The following is a 17,274-nucleotide window of genomic DNA, read 5'->3' as shown; positions in this document are numbered from 1 at the left end:
GCTGCGCATTCAGACCCTTAACTCGCGTGAAGGGTTTGCCCAGCAGACTATGTCATACCCGGTCCATCTGTTCGGCATAATGACTATTCTGAAGGTTACTATTCATAATCCAAGAATAAGGTCGCCGATAATCAATAAGGGAAAGGGGTCAATAACCTTAAGTGTCTCTGTTTATAATATGAGAAAAGGTTCAATATTAATGAGGTTCAATAAAAGGTTCACTATTCATAATTGAATGAGATGATTGCTAATATAATGGACAGAAAGGGTCATTATTCATAATTTAAGAAGGGGTCGCTTGTCATACTCAGTTAATCTTTTTATTTTCTTTTATCACTTCTACAAACCAAATTTTATATAATAATAATAATAATGATAGGCACTTTCATAGCGCCACCTATCTAGAAATATTCTATTCCGGGGCGCGTTGTTATTATTATTACCCCGGCTTTAACTCGAGCTGCCTTTCAGCGCTCATACATTCAAGGAATTAATCCAGCCGGGTACCCATTCACCCCCGGGGGGCACTTAGTATATAATGCATAGTGGGTATGTGCCGCGGAGGGGACCCCCATTTTTACACTCAATTTCCGTTCCAAGGCATAGCATTTTTGTCTTATTGAGAAAAAGAACAAAGAAAGCCGCTCCAAGGCATACAATTTTCTTCTTATCGAGAAAAAAGTAAGACAGAAATCCGTTCCAAAGCTTCGCATATTTTTCGTTACGCCGTTCCGGTCGCATTGATCTGCTGCGATTTTGGAGTTATATAAACTTTTAACTCTATGGGCCGCGCTAGCTGCATCATGCACGCTTGCCCGTTTCATAGGGGTGCATACACACGTACTCACTTGCTGGCGATCCGTTCCAAGGACCCCCGTTTTCACAAAATTGTAGTTCCGAAGCCCGTTCCGAGGAACCTCCTTTTTACAATAAGCCCGCTCCGGGGCCCCCGTTTTTTGTCTCGCCCGCGGCACACCCCTACCACTTTTTTGGGCAAGTGCCCCCCCCCCCCCGGGCATTCACCTCACCTGGGTTGAGTGCAGCACAATGTGGATAAATTTCTCATCCACTGGGCCACAACGCTCCACTTCATTTCATTTCATATTATAATACCCCCCGGGGGGCCACTTCCGTTGACGAGTGGATGCCATGCGCGACCAAAAAAAAAACACGTAAAAAGGATGTCTTTTTCACGATAGGGCACGTTACGTACGTAACGTGATAAGGGTGTCAAAAACACAAAAATAATGAAAAAAGGGTATCTATTTCACTAGGAAAATTACGTGTTTAGGGTCGAAATTGTCGGGATGATAAAACAAAATTAAAATGTTTTATAAAGGATGTCCTTTTTGCCCCAACACTTCGTGTTTAGAGTCCGATTTGCGCGAGGTGTAGAAGGTGGGGTCGTACTAAACCAAATAAGGTGAAGCCGACGACCGAAGGACCCGTAACAATAAAACATTCCTGTACTTGTTTAGGGGTTCATTTCAGGGAATATTTGCCAAGAGTATCGTTTTGTTTCCAATACTTGTTAAGGGTAGGGTTTCACACGCCAATACTTGTTAAGGGGTGCATTTTCAGAATATGGAAATTACGTGTTTAGGGTGCTTTTCGAGACCCCATGGTCGCGCATGGTATCCACTCGTGAATGGAAGTGGCCCCCCGGGTAATCCCCCTACCTACCAACATTCTAACAATTCTCGAAACTTTCCCACCGGAAGTTGAAAATTGTTACTAACTTTCTATCGTGTTCCCATAGAAACAGAGGATATTGCGAAATGTTCTTTATGATGCCCATGCATCGACCCCACACCGAATATTATGTATAGAAATTTTCATTAAAAAATTGTATTGAGGGGGTATAGCTCAGTTGGTAGAGCGTTCGACTTAAAATCGGAAGGTCTTGGGTTTCGAATCCCAATACCTCCAATACAGGATTTTTTTTTATCTCAAAGATATACACTGTAAAAAACGCTGTTTAAAATTTTAAGCACGTTGTTTAAGCCCGTCACTCTATAACAACTTTTGTTCATTTTTTTTAAAACAACTGCTTAAACGTTTAAAACAACTGTTTAAACTTTTTAAACAACTTGTTCCAAAAGTTTAAACAATTACAAAAAAAGTTTAAACAAACTTGTTAGAGTGACAGGCTTAAACAACGTGTTATTTTTTTTTACTGTGTAACGCCTGCAAAATGATGAAATAATGAACAATCTCACAAATATTATTAGTTTAATTAAATTCTATTGTTACTGTAAATTTACATCAGAGGTGGTAGCGATGTTAAAAGTATATTTTCAGCACCCCACATCTTTAAATAATTTCATGTATACAACTCACGAAAACAACCTTTTTTTTCCACTAAACTTGGGTTAATTCGTGTTTGCGTACATGCTTTTACACAAATACCCAATTTGGAGGAACATTTGGAGCGATCATGGGGTTATTATGGTACACGAAGTCAAAATGAAGTAAGATAACTTAGATCATTGTCGATTAAGGATAAAGCTTTTGAATAAATGGTATAGAAGGCCTATGGAAATAAGATGTAAACTAATGGGGTATAGGAGAGGGTGTACCTTGTAACCCCCCCCCCCAAAAAAAAAAGAGTCGCATATACAGAAGGGTTTTTCACAAAATGAAATTCCAAAAAGACATTGGAAAATGGTAATGAAAGTTAAAAAACTACTATAAGGTATTGTTTAGCTAGTTTAAGGTCGCTTGATATCCGAATGATGTTTAAATGATCTCGGTTGTCTCAATCGAGAAAAAAACCCTGTAATAACCTTATAAAATGCCAATAAATAATTAATTCACTTGGTATGCGTGCAACTGATATCGAGCCAATTAAAAAAAAAATCCCCTTTAAGAATTATAACTGAATATATGGACATAACTCTTCTGAATCACTCATAGAATGAATTTGGGGGTATAGCTCAGTAGGCAGAGCAGTCGACTCAAGATCGGAAGGTCCCGGGTTCGATCCCCGATGCCTCCACTTGGATTTTTCGAGTAATACGACACGATGTGGGTGGGTGGGGTATTTTGTTGCTGTCACCTTAAATTATTTTCTTGGCAGATACACGCGCTCCTGCACACGGTCGATACCTTCCTCTAGTCGTTATAAGTTTCATAACTACCACTATTCGTAATACCACAAAAGGGTCACTATTCCTAATCCATCGTTACCCAAGAAGAAAGTCACTCATCATAACATATAGAAGGGGGGGGGGTATCATACGGGTCTTTTAGTCGGATTATTATACAACCAAACATACCCCAATCCAAACAAATTGTAACATAATACCACTTGGATTAAACGTACTAAAAAAATCCGCATCCGGGAAAATAGTTATACTATTATACCATTATACCGAGTTTTTTTTTTACCTGACTGCTAAGAAAGCATGAATGCCTGTGAGCAAGCAACCAGGGGACCGACGGCTTAAGGTCCTCTCAGAGTGACCTGGTAATGAGGATAAATGCCTTACCAACGGACACTAGCGCACCACTTGGGAATCGAACCCTGGTCATATTCAAGATGGCGTCCAAGATGGCCGCCATTCACTGAAAATGGACATAACTTTCTCGTTTTCCAACCTAGACATCCTAATTTTGGTTAACATAAGCACTCGAGGGTCGCTGGAATTTCCAATTGTCTGCGCCGCGTCCTAAACATGCAAAATTCATCTAGTACTCACTTTAGTGGTTTAATTTGGTTTCTCTTCAATGTTTTTTACTGTCAAGTAGTACATAGGGACAAGTTAAAGGGTAGTCAGTGGTCCCGACGGTATGTCCAAAAATCGAAGATGGGTTCCAAGAATGGATTCTAAACTTGCTGCTGTTAATTACAAATGTACATTATTTTGTTCAATATCCACCTGGTGAATATGATTTTGGTATCTAAACTATGGTTTAAAGGGTGAAGTAATATATTGAAACAAGTTAGAAGGACAGACGGTGGTTTACTATACCATCACTATGTCAATAAATCCGAGCTAGTTTCCATCCATCTTGGATTTTTAGATATATCGGACCACTGACCGATCTTGAAACTTGTCCTTATGTACTACTTGACCTGTCAAATCCGCTGAATATAAGAAACCAAATTAAAGCTATACGAAAGTAAGTAATAGATGATTGGGGATTTTTATTCTACTTGGCAGCCATCTTAGATTTTCCAGGTACACTAGAGTGCTTATAATTATTTACCCTTATCTGTATCAAGAAATCTGTTTACCCCCTACACCATGGAATGTGCACCTGAATAGGATGTCAAGGGTGAATAATGAGTGGATGCCAATTTTTAAGTGAATGGCGGCCATCTCGGACGCCATTTTAAAAAATGAATATGCGTATTTTCGTAAATTTTTAGTATGTTATTTCTGAGGTCAAATAGTGCCAGAAACAGTTGAACAAATATTTTGGTTGCAATATTTACATCTAGGGACCTGATCTTTCCACCCGCCCCCACGAGAGGGGAAAGGCAGGAGTTGGGTGAGTCCCCCCCCCCTCCCCGCTCACCTAATCACACTCACTTCTGCATGTCTGGTGTCTGGTTTTACCATTAGATTTGGAGATTTCCCAAATCCAGTGGTGAAGAGTGGAATTAGTATTTTACTTTCAATATCGTTAAATTTTAGAGAGAAAAACATCAAAGAATGAGTTACCCCCGTGCGTCCTTGCATGGATACGCCAGCGATTGAACAAGTTGAAGGGAAGTCCCCGAAGGTTTCATGTCCTTTGCTCTCTGGCGACAATTGCTCGACTGCAAATTCCACACATAAATAGAATGACCAACTTCAACCCTGGATTCAACACTAAACCCAACATAAAACACTATTGCAATCCTGACCCCCAATCCCCTATATCTTAGACCAAATAAAGCCCGGAGCAGTTGTCGTAGGAGCAAATGTCGTGTCACCTCCCCGGTCACCCCCCTCCCCCCCCCCAAGAGCATCAAGAGCCCTTGAGCATGTTGAGGGAGGTAAGCAGGCGTACATGTAGGTGGAAAATTGTTTAGAGTGATGCCTTGAAACAGAGCAGCACCTTCAAAAGAACAATTGCATTTTATTTTAAAGACATTCTTCATTAGTCATGTTGGTAGCCCCTGGGAATGATTAAGCACTCCAGAAATAACGGTTCAAAATCGAACCCCGAAAGGTTGATGCAAAATCAGCACCCTATGGGTTCAAAAATTGAAACCCTGATTTGGGGTTCATTTTTGCACCATGCGGGTTCAAAACTGCGCCCCTACGGGTTCAATTTAAGATTTAGGGTGCAGTTTTGAACCCGCAGGTTGCAAAAATGAACCCCAACCGCAGGGTTCAATTTTTGAACACATAGGGTGCTGAATTTGCATCAACCTTTCGGGGTTCAATTTTGAACCTTTATTTCTTAGTGTCCTCCATCTTCCCTCGAGTCCCCCCCCGTTCCCTCTCTCCCTCCCCCTTTCTTCATCATTTTCTTCCTCTTTATTCATTTTTCTAATTTCTTTCTTCATCTTTGTTTTCCCCTTTCTCTCCGATCTCTTCCCCATTTTCCCTTGTTATTTCTCTTCTCCTGAGAGAGATAGAGAGAGAGAGAGAAGGGGGGGGGGGGGGGGGTGGGGGTGATAAAAGGGGGTAGGGGAGAGACAGACAAACCTAACTCTTGTCTAGCTCAAAACTTTTTGGTACAGAAAAGATTATTTTCGACAGTGACGTTATGAAATGACTCAGTATCCTTTGTATATGCCCAGAAGCCATGTGGAAATTAAACATGTTAAAGACAGAAGTAATAATTTTCATCTCTCAAGGAAATGGAAAATGACAAACATCATCACATCATTCATGTATTGATCAGCGGAATAAAAGAGCGGCATGACTATGAAGTGCCAATGTGTGAGCCTGGAGATTCCCTTATGTTTGTTGGTTTTTAAATAGCCATTTCTAATCTATTTAAGATAATCCGGATCACGATGGTGGCAAAAATACTCTGAAGTAAAAATGTTGACCAACATTTGCATAGTTAATGTGGCTAAAATGATTAAGACATGACAGATTTCGAACCTGTCTGCAAACATCATTTAATATTTTAAGATCAATTTTATGATTCCTTACTCCATTCTTCCTCCTCCGTATTAAAAAGAAAAATGTCTGTCTCTTAGCATCATAATAGTTCTCCATTGCTCCATCTATCCATTCCTTTCTTCATCCCTTCTTCCCTCTGTCACCCTCCACCTTTTATTATCTTCCCCTTTCTCCTCTTGCGTCTTTCTTTCCATTCTCCGTCTTTTATCCATCCATTCCACATCCTTTACTTCTTCTCTCCTCTCCCTTCTTTTAATTCCAGACGATTGCCTGGCTTCGCAGACTCCCCTGGATCAACTCCTACGCACTTTAAAGAACTCGGACGCACAAACCACAGGGGCTCGTTTCTGAAAGAAGTGCGATCAAAGGCAACTAAATCAAACATAACTTCATTTTCTACCAATCGGAATGACGTATAAAGCACTAACGTTTGATTCTTTAAAGTCGTAATTAAACGCAACTCTCCCTGCAACCGACCGCAGTAGACTCTTCACGACCAAGCTGATACATACAAGCCCGTCTGGCATGTCTGGAATAGCCTATTTATTTCCATATTTTGTGAGTCAGAATGAAGTCCCGAATTTCGGAAAAGCCTACTGACTTGAGTTAACAATGCTATTCTTTTTACGTAACAGACTACGTCGATGGAAAGGACAGGAAATAACAGGGAAAAGAAGAATTGAGTCACAACATTGGTCATGCAAACTTTTGTAGGATGCGGGCTATCCTCGATGTCTTCTGTCTATGCTGAGTTTCGAAACTGTTAAGGCCTGGTCACACCGCCCGAGCGTTGTTGGAGCGGTCGTGGAGCGGTAGGGAGAGAGGGTCGAATTTCGCTCACAAAATTGGGGATAAAGTCGAAAACAAAAATCGAAAAAAACAAAACAAACAATCGAAATCGAAAATGGTGAACAGTAGCGAGCGGTGATGATTTTTTCTCTCCGCTCCACGACCGCTCCAACAACGCTCGGGCGGTGACCAGGCCTTTAATAGGACTGCGCTGTGCATGTATATTCTTTAAGAATTTTGAAGTACCCACTATCCACCCTGGGGGGGGGGAGCACTTCTATTGACGAGTGGATACCATGCGCGACCATGGGGTCTCGAAAAGCACTTTAAACAAGTATTTTCCATATTCTGAAAATGCACCCCTTCACAGGTATTGGCGTGTAAAACCCTACCCTTAACAAGTATTGGAAATAACGATACCCTTGGCAAGTATTCCCTGAAATGAACGCTAACCTGCCTTCGCCTCAATGAAATCGATTGACAAGAAAGTGAGTGAGCCTTCGTGATGATGGATCATGGATATAAAAAATACGGTATTCATTAGCATTTGAATACTCCCGCCTTTCCACCTTTTCTTTCTTATTTCCTTTCCCTTTCTCTTTCTTTTTTTTCCACTACTTGAAAATTACCGGGGTGGTCACCCCCGTCCCCTGCCCACTGCATGTCTTGGAAAACCGGTTTTGTTCAGAGAGGATCTTTGTAGAATTCCTCACCAATGTGAGTCGCCTGGGTCTCTCTTTAATTTTGATTGGCATTTCACATAATAAGTTAGGAAAGCACTTTAATTGATGTAATTATCTTTTCGGTCTAATTTATTTCCCTTTTGGAGAAACACTTGTTAGGTAAATATACAGAACCGCCGAGTATTTTTACATGAGTAATATGTTATATTTTGTTTTGCAGAAAATGGCTTTACTCGCATTGCATTTCAATAATTTTTTAAATCAATAATTACTTGCGACTGCAACTAGAGATCATTTACAGGCCATCTTCTAACTTGTTATTCTAAATAGGGATTCATTTATTCCTTTCATATGTAATTAACTAAAGAGTTTAGATGAACACGTGGACATGGTATTCTTGTGGTAATCACATATTATCATTGCCATACTCATCCTCTTTACCATCGTCATCACCATTATCATCATCATCATCACCATCATCATCATCATCATCATCATCATTATCATCATCATCATCATCATCATCATCATCATCATCATCATCATCATCATCATCATCATTGTCATCATCATCATCATCATCATCATCATCATCATCATTGTCATTATCATCACCATCATCATCATCATTATCATCATCATTATCATTATCATCATCATTAATGTATTAATTAAGTGTTCGAACCCTGCTCGCAGCGCCATTAATGTATTAATTAAGTGTGATTGAGGCACTTACTGAATTAATGCCCCTGAGCTCCAAGGTGTATAATATCCCTCGGTAGTACGTGGTCCAGCGAAGGTCTAGAGGTCCTGTTTGTTGCGGCTGAACACGTACTTGACTTGACCTTAACTCTCCAGACACAGAACTCTCTCTGGTTAACCTTGACACTAGTCGATCATCGGGGGTAATTTTGGGGGTATTGCGGGCGCACCGTGCGAAATGTTCATTCATGCACGGAGGTGAGTGAAGGGCTATTAATCGTCTATATAGCCGGTTAAACCCAGGCGACATTGTTTAACGACCCTTTATGCATCATCATCATCATCATCATCATCATCATCATCATCATCATCATCATCATCATCATCATCATCATCATCATCATCATCATCATCATGATCATTATCATCACCATCATCATCATCATCATCATCATCATCACCACCATCATCATCATCATCATCATCATCATCATCACCATCATCACCATCATTATCATCATCATCATCACCATCATTACCACCACCACCACCACCACCACTCCTGCCATCATCATCAGTTGCTGCAGGAGCATCTCACCATATATATACTCATCGATTTGAATCAAATCACTCTTGTTAAAAATAGGATTCTCAATTGCTTCATTTACATATTTTATTCATTGAACACACACCAGTATGGTTCGGACTATATTTTTAATACACAGGAAATACAATAAAATTTTACAAAATTCGTAATATGTACAATTTTTTTTTACATATATAATGGTATTTGCTGAAAATATAATAAATGGAAATCATGATTTCATTCTAATGTCAAGAAAAACTTTACTCATATTTACATATATCACAAATATCAATATTTACCAATATATTGGCAGTATAGACCATGCTTATATACATAATTACAGATCACAAATCAGGCCTATGTCCTAAAGGTTTTTCAAGAATAACTACAAAAGTTCCTATATCAATACAATAGTTTGCGACACCAACACACGCCATACATTTCAAGTTCAATGCACAAAAAGAACATAATTTTTTCGATGTTCATCATTCGTGATAAGCCTAATTATTAATTTTCTAATATTTCGCTCACTCACAATACACTTTGCAGCTGTCATTAAATAGATTTAATAAATATCAATCATATCATAACGAAACAACTTTCTTTCCATTCTTTTACATATACGTATTTACATTATGACAATAAATGTCATACATTTTCGTTAATCAATTGTGGAGTGATCGGGACGTAGTCGGTGAAGGGGCTACTGTGATACCATAGAGCTATCTCTGTTAGCTCCATGGTGATACAAACGCCCTCCTGCATCCACTCTTCTTGCATAAATGCCATATTCATAACTTTAATCGTTTACTGTGGAGCACTGTGGCCCAGGGGATTAGTCTTCGGACTTTGAAACAGAGGGTCGTGGATTCGAATCCCAGCCATGGCGTAATTTCCTTCAGCAAGAAACTGACCCACGATGTGCTGCACTCGACCCAGGTGAGGTAAAAATGGGTACCGGTAGGAAGTAATTCCTTAAGAAGCTGTGTGCGCTATGAACGCCTAGCTTAGCCGGGTAATATAGGAGCGCCTTGAGCACCTAACAAGATGGATATGTGCGAAATATAAATATCCTATATTATTATTATTACAGTTACATAGTTGTAGATAAATGGGAGAGATGGGTCAAAGTGAGGGGTGGGGACCGTATCGGGTTCCGAACTTTTAAAGACCCCCTATACATTGTTTGAGCTCAGTGTCCTTCCACTCAATTCTATTCACCAAATCACTAAATACCATCGTACAGTTAAAATCACTTCGTGGCGTTTTGTGTAAGGAGGTGCTGAGGCCGAGTGGTTTAAGGCGCCTGTCTATACATGGCAAATTTCGGGGTTCGATCCCCGGCAACATCCCCGGCACCTATTCTCTTCATCGACAATGCTCGTTTTATCCTGTATTCAAATTAATGGAAGTACTCTATGCATTCTTGGTAACTAGGTGCATTTGTTGTTAAAACAAAATACAAGGGGCCCGTTGCATAAAACTTTTTACCCGAGAAAACTCAGGTTGTTTTTACCAGAGTTTTTTGCCCTGTGTTAAAGTCAACGGCAGAAATCAGACCAACCTTGGTTTTAGTTTTTACAAGAGTTTTCTCAGGTAAAAAGTTTTATGCAACAGGCCCAAGGTGTCACCAATATCTGAAAAGACCCGACCCCTGGCCCCATTTGTAGATTTCCTTTAAATCGACCCCTGAAACAAAGATCGACACTGACAGTTGCTGATCTAGCGGGAAATAACAAAGAGTGTGTCAGTGTATGTGGTACTGCTTTGATAAAAAAGTTTTCAAAAGAATTCCCATTTTTTTTAGCCCTACCCACTTTCTTGGATTACCCCTTCCACCTAACACACATTCTTTGGTCCTCCAATTTTTAAAACCATTCTCCTGTACACAGCAAAAACTGTGGTGTTAACCGGTGTACATAGAGGACAACACCAATTATTTTATACCGGTGTTAAATTGGTGGTGTTAGTTTTACACATATAGGTGTTATTACAACACCTTTGGTTGTTACATTACACTCTTTGGTGTTATGTTCAATCTCTAGGGTGTAATTTTAACACCTCAGGGTGCGGTCCTCTATTAACACCAATTGGTGTCAGTTTTAACACCACAGTTTTTACAGTGTATCTGTCCTTGGATATAAGATGTAAGGTGACATTCAAAGTAATCTAAAGTGAGTTTGTGTAGCTGATACGATCAACCAATTCAAGAAAAAAATATGCTTTTGAGCCCCACCTCCTCAAAGATTCCGCCCCTAGTACGTATCAAGATCGAAGCAACCTCCAAAGGTGTACTCCAACACATTCCTGCATGACTCACCTGACAAGCGATAAAATGGATAAGCTAAAACGAGACATGAAGATCCAACATTGAGAGCGAAAATGACAGTTATGTTAAAGCATCACGTCCTCGGAGCTTCATCCCCTTTATCCTACCCCATCTTATCCTTTCCTTCCCCCTACCAAGAACCCCCCATGTACCCTAATATTAGCACTAATCCCCCTTCCTTCATATTTCCAAGTAGATGCGTAATCCCCACCTGACAGAAAGGCGCTAACGACACTCATGAAAAAAAAATGGAAAAATGCATGTCATCGCCTTCAATGTTTCCCAAAATAATTAATGGTATAATAGATACTTACTTAAAAACGAGAGCTTCAACTCATGGAGCTTTGGTTTTAAATGCAAATATTAATTATATGTATATCTAAGGAATTAGTTTGCTGACAGTAAATCATCCAACTCTGTTGAAAATAGGATGGACACAGTCTAAGATTCCCACTTTCAAAGATCATCACATTATTTTTTTCGACAAAATTTTTGGCTCCCGTCACGGTGCCCCAGGGCCCTGGGAACAATTTTTTTACTGGGGGATTGAAAAAAAAGGTCCCGAGAAATTTGACAAGCAAGCAAGCAAGCAAGCAAAAAAAGGGTATTCGTACAAAATGTTGTTCGTTTTGGTTACACTTCTGCCATTGGGTGAAAATAACACACGCAGCACCCCCAGTTAAAATCGTGGGGTTGCTACAGCACCCCCGGCCGCTTCTCAGGGCTATTCGGTGCACCCTTGTAGGGCACACATGAGTATTACAGACCCCCATTCACTCACGTGTTATATCATAGCTCATCAAAAATCATTAAAATCAATCCCTCGATAGATTTTGCTTTAATTCACTGACATTAGTCACAAATAACAGTACATTAAGATTTGGTATGTTAATCAGGTACTTGCCCAGCTCAATCAAAAGTTAAATGGCCTGAAATAAGACTAACCATAATTTCGGCCAGTTCATTGCCAGAAAAACCAGAACTGCATTGAGGGTAATAATAATCAAAATGAAATACAAAAATGCAGTCTAGCCTCCCCAAACGCCCTAATTATTAAAGAGTATGAACATAGCATTATCTCTATCGTTTTCCTTTTGATATACAAGCATTTGATATATTTTTAATGAATTATTTTAATCAATAAAGTCATGTGATCTTTACTTACGCCTGTCCGGCATGCTTTGCGCGCAGATGAATTACTCCCGTGTGGCCCCTTGTAACACAGTCAAATCCACGAAACCGACTACAATCAGACCAACAGTAAGTCATTGGTAATAACGTATTAGCTTTGATCGATCTGTAGACGATTTCGTTGATATGATTGTACCTTATACTGATGCCTATGACTGAGCCTCAGGCCAGTGGGTAAGTCTTCTGACTTTGAAACAGAGGGTCGTGGGTTCGAATCCCAGCCATGGCGTAATTTCCTTCAGCATTAAATTCATCCATATTGTGCTGCACTCAACCTAGGTGGGGTGAATGGGTACCAGGCAGGATCAATTCCTTGAATGCACTGAGCGCTGAAAGGCAGCTCGAGCTAAAGCCGGGGTAATAATAATAACAATAATAATAACAACGCGCCTCGGAATAGATTATATCTAGATAGATCGCGCAATATAAATGCCTATCATTATTATTATTATCATTATTATCATTAGTATTATTATTATGTCTCTCACGTATTTTTTTCTTTAAAAAAGTTAGGTACCCATTATGATGCCCCTTCTCGCACATTACAGCCGATCAGTACTGTCTTTGTCACTTTCTAGATAGGGGAATACCACGTCAGAACAGGTAACCATCATTCACACTGACAAGATAGACCTCACCAAGGTCTGGGAATTTGTTCATCACCATTCCACCCTCCGATGCATATTATTTATATTAAGATCAAAAAGAAACACATGGTTTAACCTATTAAAATCAGTGACTCACTTTGCAAACTCCGCCGCATTTCTTTTTAAGTGGTTTAAGTTGTAATGGAGGCCTCAAAGCAAAGTACTTGCCAAAATTTTACCGCTTAAGTCATTATCTCGTCTCATCTCTTTCCTTCATCCCCTTTCCTTCCCGGGCTCCAAACAAAGAATCCCCATATTAGACCTCTTTTAAAAGAGAATTTCCACCTTCTTTTTCGAAATGGAGACACCATAAACTGGCATCAGCCGAAAGAGTGGAACTTCAATTATTTCTTGTCACAAGAATCAGTACCTTCAGCCTACGAGCGAATCAGATTTGTGATTACAAGATTAGGCTGGCGCAAAATACAGTTCTCGACAATATCGGATCTCGAGAAAATTTTGGTGTTAGTGGTTTGTTCTAACGTTTTACTACGTTCTTCTACTGTGTCAATTCCGAATAGAAACGTAGGACCTACCCAAACATGACTAGTTTGTTTTCATTTTGTGTAGTTGCAATTTTGGTGGAGTGGGGGTCAATATAACTTTTTCTAGGTCCCCCAATTATTACCCAGTGGGGAAATGAGAGAGATTACATAATCATGGTATGATAAAAGTAAACCATCCACTATTTTCTTAAATATTTAATATCGGAGATCCTTATTCTCATACGTTGAGAATCCTGACGTCCACTTGCAATGACAATCACGGTGCGGTGTATCTCAACTCCAAAATCCTATGCCAATGCCTCACTCACATCTGCACATTGGCCAAATGTATAACGTTAATTCCTATGACAGGCCATCGGTCGGTTTGGACAAAGTTCCGTTGATGTGACTGGGGCATTGCTTAGCTAGGATGAGGCTATCTATTTGAGAGACACCGTCGTAGATACTCCAACTCGATGTGAAGCTGCTGGTTTTCCTCTTCTGCGTTCAGACGTGCAGATTCCTACAGAAAATACAAACATATATATAAAAAAACAAAATGAGAGTTTGATATTCACACATGTATTTTGCATCTCTGTAGAGCCTTTTATTCATATGACATTAACCGACTTTCGAAATTGAATTTGAAGTTGCATGAATATGTAAGAAATCAATCACGATTAAACATTTTTATGCCACTATATCATATGAATATAAATTTTGCTCGCGCTTCGCGAGTTTAAGAATAAAATCTACCATATGATACCATGTAATAAATATAAACAAAGTGGGAAAAAATAAATTTATCATTTATTTCATTACCTATAAAATTATGTTAAGTCAAAATGTCATGTTTTGTAAAACAAACCATATTGTATTATTCTTAAAGATGATCCAATATAACTATGTACTCTCATTTTTGAAATGCTTTTAAGAAGTCTGGCGAGCGCGACGGTTGATACATTTCTATACAACCTTCCTCGCAATTGCCTGTCTTTTGTTTTGCATTAAGTGTATATAGAAAAAATGTTTATCGTCGATGTTTAGAAGAAGAAAAATGTGAATATAGACATCTCGAGGATATATACTCGCACTGTTACAGTCTAATTCACGCCTTTCTTTCCACTTTCTTGGCAGCAACCTTGTCCTATCCTAATTGCATCTAATTTTAAGTTCCATTCCTCTCAATTTAATTATCAATATCATCAGTTATCTATATTTTGTGCCCCACAATTCATAATGTTCGGTTTCAAAACTATGTCTCCGGTAAGTGCTCGAAAAGTCTTATGTTGCTTTCGTTTCAACCGTGACCCACTGACTGTCTTTGGCATCGAACCGAATAAGGCCTCGTGGAATAGATTTGATGGGACAATGCATTGTGGGGGCGACACCTTATAAAATGTGTCATTTCGCAAAATCTTCTGGCCCCTTTTTATCGGAGGGTTTGTTAAACTGGTGTCTCGTGACTCAGTGCGAGGTCCTCCTTTCTGGGATGAAGTTGAAGGATGAATTTGACTGGTATGGGGAACGATCTCGAAATTAATAATGATAATAAAAACGACCCCAAACACCCTCTAAAATAAAAAGCAACCCCAAGAGCAGGCGAGATCCAAATGCATTTAGAATTATTCAGACTTTCTAGTAAAGAATATTGCTTTCTTAATCGGGCTCTAGTCATTATAATGCAGAGGGAATTAAATTCAAATTCAGTCCGTAAAAGCAGTTTTCGCATGAACCGTATAAAAATGCCCTGAAAATTAACAATCGTCTCCTTTTATAAAAATTGTTATTGAAGGCTGGAAGTATACATTCTAGAATTTTTTTCAAGAAGATATACTAAATCCACCTTCAATTTGGAGGAGTTGGACGCATAATCCTCTTGACAGAGCACACTGTAAAAACTGTGGTGTTAAAACTGACACCAATTGGTGTTAATAGAGGACCACACCCTGGGGAGGCGCGATAGCTCAGTCGGTAGAGTTTCAGTGGTTTGGGATTCCGGTGACCCGGGTTCGATTCCCAAGTGCCGCGCTATAGTGCCCTTTAGTAAGGCATTTATCCTCATTACCAGGTCCCTCGGAGAGGACGTTAAGCTGTTGGTCCCCTGGTTGCTTGCTCACAGGCATTCGTGCTTTCTTAGCAGTCAGGTAAAAACATCGGTATGACCCTGAGGTGTTAACATAACACCCTAGAGATTGAACATAACACCAAAGAGTGTAAATGTCACAACCATAAGTGTCGTAATAACACCTATAGGTGTAAAACTAACACCACAAATTTAACACCGGTGTAAAATAACTGGTGTGGTCCTCTATGTACACCGGTTAACACTACAGTTTTTGCTGTGCACCTTTCTTTATCCTTACATCTTCTTTTTTTTGTTATGTTGCTTCCCTTAAAAGTGCCAACCGTGGGAATTGTCTCCTGTCTCCCAAATACACGAACCGAGTACAATTTGGTAAAAGTTTTCCTGTTCATCAACAATGGGTTCGACCTTTAACACATCGAGAAGTGAATATTAATAAACAAGGGATTACACCTCATTTATGCCAAGCCAGCCGCATCAGAGCATAAGAAAGATATACCAAAAGAAGAAAAGTATGACTCCACATCTACGGCTGCACCAAAGGAAAGAGGTGAGAGCATCGTATCACGCAATCCCTTCTATGTTTCGATTGAATCAGAGTGAGATTTTTTTTCTGTTTGATTTATGATACATAATACTAATGATAAATGCACATCGTGCGCTGGGAGTTCCCCCGTCGGTGATAAATCACCTTCCGTTTACGTAACACTCCATAAAAGTGCGTTATGGGGGTGTCTCACAAAGATTTAAGCATGGCTTTTACTTAGAGTCGCGCTTAAATGCAGACGCGGACATGATAGTGACAATGACAATTAATTATTGACCCATGTCACCCTTATTCGGGTATTGGAGCCACTTTCACTAAAATTTTACAATGTAATCTTCTTTTGCATTTTAAATATTTACAAAGTATTGTCATTGGTATGATCTGACCAATGTGGTCATGCTTTTTATACCGCACGTAACTAGGCATTTAAGTGCGACTCTAAGTCATACTTAAATCTTTGTGAAACATCCCCAGGGTCATTGATAGTCACCTTGCCAAAATGTTTTTATTTTGACTTGGGACAATATGGTACCATGCAGACACGCATCAGACATTTTGCACAGCGGTGAGAAGGAGAATGTGGGGTTCGAACGGGCCTTGCCCCATTTTCTTTTTGCTTGTATTTTTTCAATATGCAACCCCCCCCCTCCCGCCTTCATAATCTTGGATCTCACCGGACTCGACTATTGGTTATTTTTGTACCCCCACCCTCTCTCTTTCATCTATAATAACGTCCATTTCAAGCGTCTAAAATGACATCAACCAGCCTTTTTTAGTATGGTCTAAACATAATGTTCCACACTGATAGGATTATATTGAAAAAATTAAATATCAGGTTCTAGGATGTCTTGATTTCAAGAAAATAATTCTTGAAAAACAATCTGCCGTTTTACTCTTCCGTGAATGATAATTGCAACCATGGGCAGCTATTCTTCGAATTAAATTAAGAAATCGGTGCACAAGATTCCAATATTCTGCCTCTACTTCTGCTCTCTCTTGAACCCCCCCCTCCCTCCGGACTAAAAGATCTAAAAATACCAATTATTATTAATAAATATCTTAGACGGCTAAATTCAACCACTTTCTGAAGAAGACATCACGTACACGGGCCATCCGTCAACTCGTCATATCCCCCAAACCCTCGAACTTCCAGAAAAA

At 39.6% G+C, this 17,274-nt stretch overlaps 1 protein-coding gene and 2 non-coding genes across 3 annotated transcripts in view; 2 read left to right on the top strand and 1 right to left on the bottom strand.

Moving 5' to 3' along the window:
- The first annotated feature begins 1,855 nt into the window (after positions 1-1,855).
- On the top strand, positions 1,856-1,929 carry TRNAL-UAA. Its single transcript has one exon. It is a non-coding gene; the product is annotated as a tRNA-Leu (tRNA).
- A 996-nt stretch (positions 1,930-2,925) lies between these two features.
- On the top strand, positions 2,926-2,998 carry TRNAL-CAA. Its single transcript has one exon. It is a non-coding gene; the product is annotated as a tRNA-Leu (tRNA).
- Positions 2,999-12,805: 9,807 nt separating this feature from the next.
- Positions 12,806-17,274, bottom strand: part of LOC121432263 (rho GTPase-activating protein 24-like) — a 41,562-nt gene continuing 37,093 nt past the window's right edge. The window contains exon 6 of the mRNA XM_041630124.1: positions 12,806-14,006. Within this exon, the coding sequence (XP_041486058.1) occupies positions 13,920-14,006 (87 nt within the window). The 3' untranslated portion in view covers positions 12,806-13,919. The remainder of the gene's footprint in view (positions 14,007-17,274) is intronic.

Source organism: Lytechinus variegatus, chromosome 18 (assembly GCF_018143015.1).
Source record: "Lytechinus variegatus isolate NC3 chromosome 18, Lvar_3.0, whole genome shotgun sequence".
NCBI lineage: Eukaryota > Metazoa > Echinodermata > Echinoidea > Temnopleuroida > Toxopneustidae > Lytechinus > Lytechinus variegatus.
The sequence above is the reverse complement of the archived record's forward strand: the minus strand, read 5'-3'. Positions and strand labels throughout refer to the sequence as shown.